Source organism: Hylaeus volcanicus, unplaced genomic scaffold (assembly GCF_026283585.1).
Source record: "Hylaeus volcanicus isolate JK05 unplaced genomic scaffold, UHH_iyHylVolc1.0_haploid 11869, whole genome shotgun sequence".
Taxonomy (NCBI): domain Eukaryota; kingdom Metazoa; phylum Arthropoda; class Insecta; order Hymenoptera; family Colletidae; genus Hylaeus; species Hylaeus volcanicus.
Window position 1 is genome coordinate 1 of NW_026532893.1, and position 2,781 is coordinate 2,781.

General features: G+C 36.3%; 1 protein-coding gene across 2 annotated transcripts; it reads left to right on the plus strand.

The window, feature by feature from the left end:
* Positions 1–120: 120 nt before the first annotated feature.
* On the plus strand, positions 121–1,908 carry LOC128882462 (uncharacterized). Of its 2 annotated transcripts, none has more exons than XM_054134063.1 (3): positions 121–264; positions 334–448; positions 914–1,908. In XM_054134063.1, exons 1-3 carry the CDS (start codon positions 148–150, stop codon positions 1,174–1,176), a joined length of 495 nt encoding a protein of 164 aa, XP_053990038.1. In that variant the 5' UTR covers positions 121–147; the 3' UTR covers positions 1,177–1,908. The 2 variants fall into 2 exon arrangements, with proteins under 2 accessions (XP_053990038.1, XP_053990039.1); XM_054134064.1 differs by having other exon boundaries at positions 980–1,908.
* Positions 1,909–2,781: the final 873 nt, after the last annotated feature.

The window sequence follows — 2,781 nt, forward strand, 5'->3', positions numbered from 1 at the left end:
TAAACAAGATAGTTAACACTGACCAAGTTGAGCTGCGATATTTATCAAAGATAGAGGTCTTCAGTATTAAATAATTTCGTCGACGCAAACCGGAGCTCACGTCCGAATTGTATACTCGCATGAAATTTAACACGCTTCTTTCAGTTAATGGTATTCAAAACCACGGAGTTTACGGTAAATCTTCTATTGAAGAATCTGTCGACGTTGCTAATGTTCGTGGGCTCTGTCATAAAGTTCAATTCGTTTTGGTATAACTTCAACACAGTGAGTTGTAAAAATTCCCAGTTACGTTACCGCTTGATGATCACTGTGTAAAGACGATTATAAATCCAGATTAAGGACTTTATGGAACGCGTGAAACACGACTGGAGCACGAAACACGAAGACATGCTTAAAATCTTAGAGAGTCGGGCCACCGCGGGAAGGTATCATGCTACGTGCTACTGTAGTAAGAAACATATTTCAAGTATTAACCTTTGCTCGGGAGTTGAAACTGCGAATAACACGGGGCAAGGGGATTAGGCTACCAATTGGAATAAAATTTCACAAAATCAGGAACGCAGGAAACTTGAAAAGATACTATTTTTCTCTGGACTAAGAAATGAATTTTTTTTTTCTAATATTCTTTTTGTTTAAGGTTTTGTAAATATTCATTAATAGATACTTCATTATATATAATAGTATAAATAAACTTACGAACTTATTAAAGTTTATATCAAACACTTGGACTGGAAAAAAATTATGAAATTTAACGTTTCTTTTTGACGAATCGCGCGTTAGACATGTAGAAGTGACTCGTAGAGCAGCGGGTAATCTGATCGGTCGTCAGCTTATGACCTCTTGCATAATAGTCTAGCCGATATTAACAATGACGTCACGGGCTTGTAATTCCATAACCGCGAATGTGTTACAGTGTTTCTTCTGCCATCGGCATTGTTTATCATGACATGTCACATAGCATCTTTCATTCTAATCAAAGAGACTGGGAACGGGACTCGAACAAACTATTTTCCAATAATGACGGAATACATGATCGACGAGGAAAAGTACCTGTACCTCATTGTATTCCATCAGAACTTATCTTTGTTCATATGCGCAAGCGTATTCATGGGTACGGAAACATTGTACATTATGTGGCTGCATCACGCCGCCAGCCTGTTCGAAATCTCTAGGTAAAAAGTTCTAATTACTGTATGGAAGTCTCACAGGCAAAGCACATTAATCATCGCACTGTACAGAACCATTGTTATCCTATCACTTTGCCAGAGTTCCTTTGGCAGCGCATTGTTTATCTAGGCGTCACGGTTTTATCAAACAGCAATGTATTCATATCGTGGATAGTTCATCCGTCAGTTATGAATTATTCATGAATAGTCGGTGCATCGTACGGTGTGTCAACAAAGGAGCTTGGGTTTTCGATGCAATTCTGAGTAAATAAAAGTTGCTGATCAAGGAAGGTTTTCTCAAACGAAGCACCATCCGACATTTTTGCAAAGGAAATTGTTGTTTAGAATCGTCTCAGTTATTCCCCATTTCCAGTTCTTGCTATTGTAAATTGTAATCATGAGAAGAACTGTCACCTCAATCGACTAAAGAAATACTGAAATTACAGCGCATATGTAAATGAACTTCTTGCTGTAATTTACAGTTACCATATCCAAGAAGCAGTATCCAAGGGATCTGTTCAGCAGAACGATTCTCAAGAGCTAGTGGATTTTAACAGTAAAAGGTCTATAATAAGCGCAGTAATTGCGCATAGGAAGGCGACAAGGTCAGTATTTGCTCGATGATATCACATTTACGTGTAAATTACATATTTGCTTTTACATACGAAGCACACCACCATTTAATCTTTCCACGCGATTACATTTTAAACCATTGAGTTCAGAAACAAATGTTTTAGAATATCAATTATTTCCAATGAAACTTTAAGGCTATGTTCAGTTTTCCAAGATAGAACGATGAACTATTTTTTTTCCTCCAGTGTATGGTCTATAAAATGTAATATAAATCCAACGAGCTGTGATAGTGAATTATCTAAAATTATTTATTCGTAAAGGTTTGCCCAAGAATTGAAAGATAAGTTTGAAGCCTCGTATTGCTTTCTCCTTCTATGTGCCATCGTCTCCTTAGCAATTAATTTCTATCGCGTAAGTGGCTCATTTTGATTGTTAACCAGTAAGCTAGAAAGACTTGATCGCTGATAGAAAATAAACAAAACATTGGGAGTCACCCCTTAAATCTTTAATTAAACACGCTTAAGTTTTCAGATATCTCAAGCGATATGCTTGACGCACGATGTCGAAGAATTGATCATCTCTGGGATGTTTTCCATTAGTGAAATAGTTTACATGTTTTACTTAAACTACCTGATACAAGTGCTGCTCGATTTCGCTGATAGCATTGTCACGATAATGTAAGCATCAAGCACTCGTTTATGCCGATAGAATATTTTAATTAACCCTAAGAAAAATCGTCTCGGACAATGTTTTACATTGTTATCGGTACACTGCGGATTTTTATGTACTTATGACGAATGAAAATATATAAAATATTGAGAATAAAGTATTTGTTGTACCATTTAGAAGATATGACATGGTTACATTTGAGTTTCAATTCTTTTTCTGTATATGTCGATATTCGAATTTACATAAACATCCTTGGTTTACTAATCAAGTGACGAGCAAATAAACACGGTGGGCGGGAAATTGAAATGTTACAATCTAAGAGCGATTTCATCGAATTTACAGATACAACACCAATTGGTACAAAACATCGATA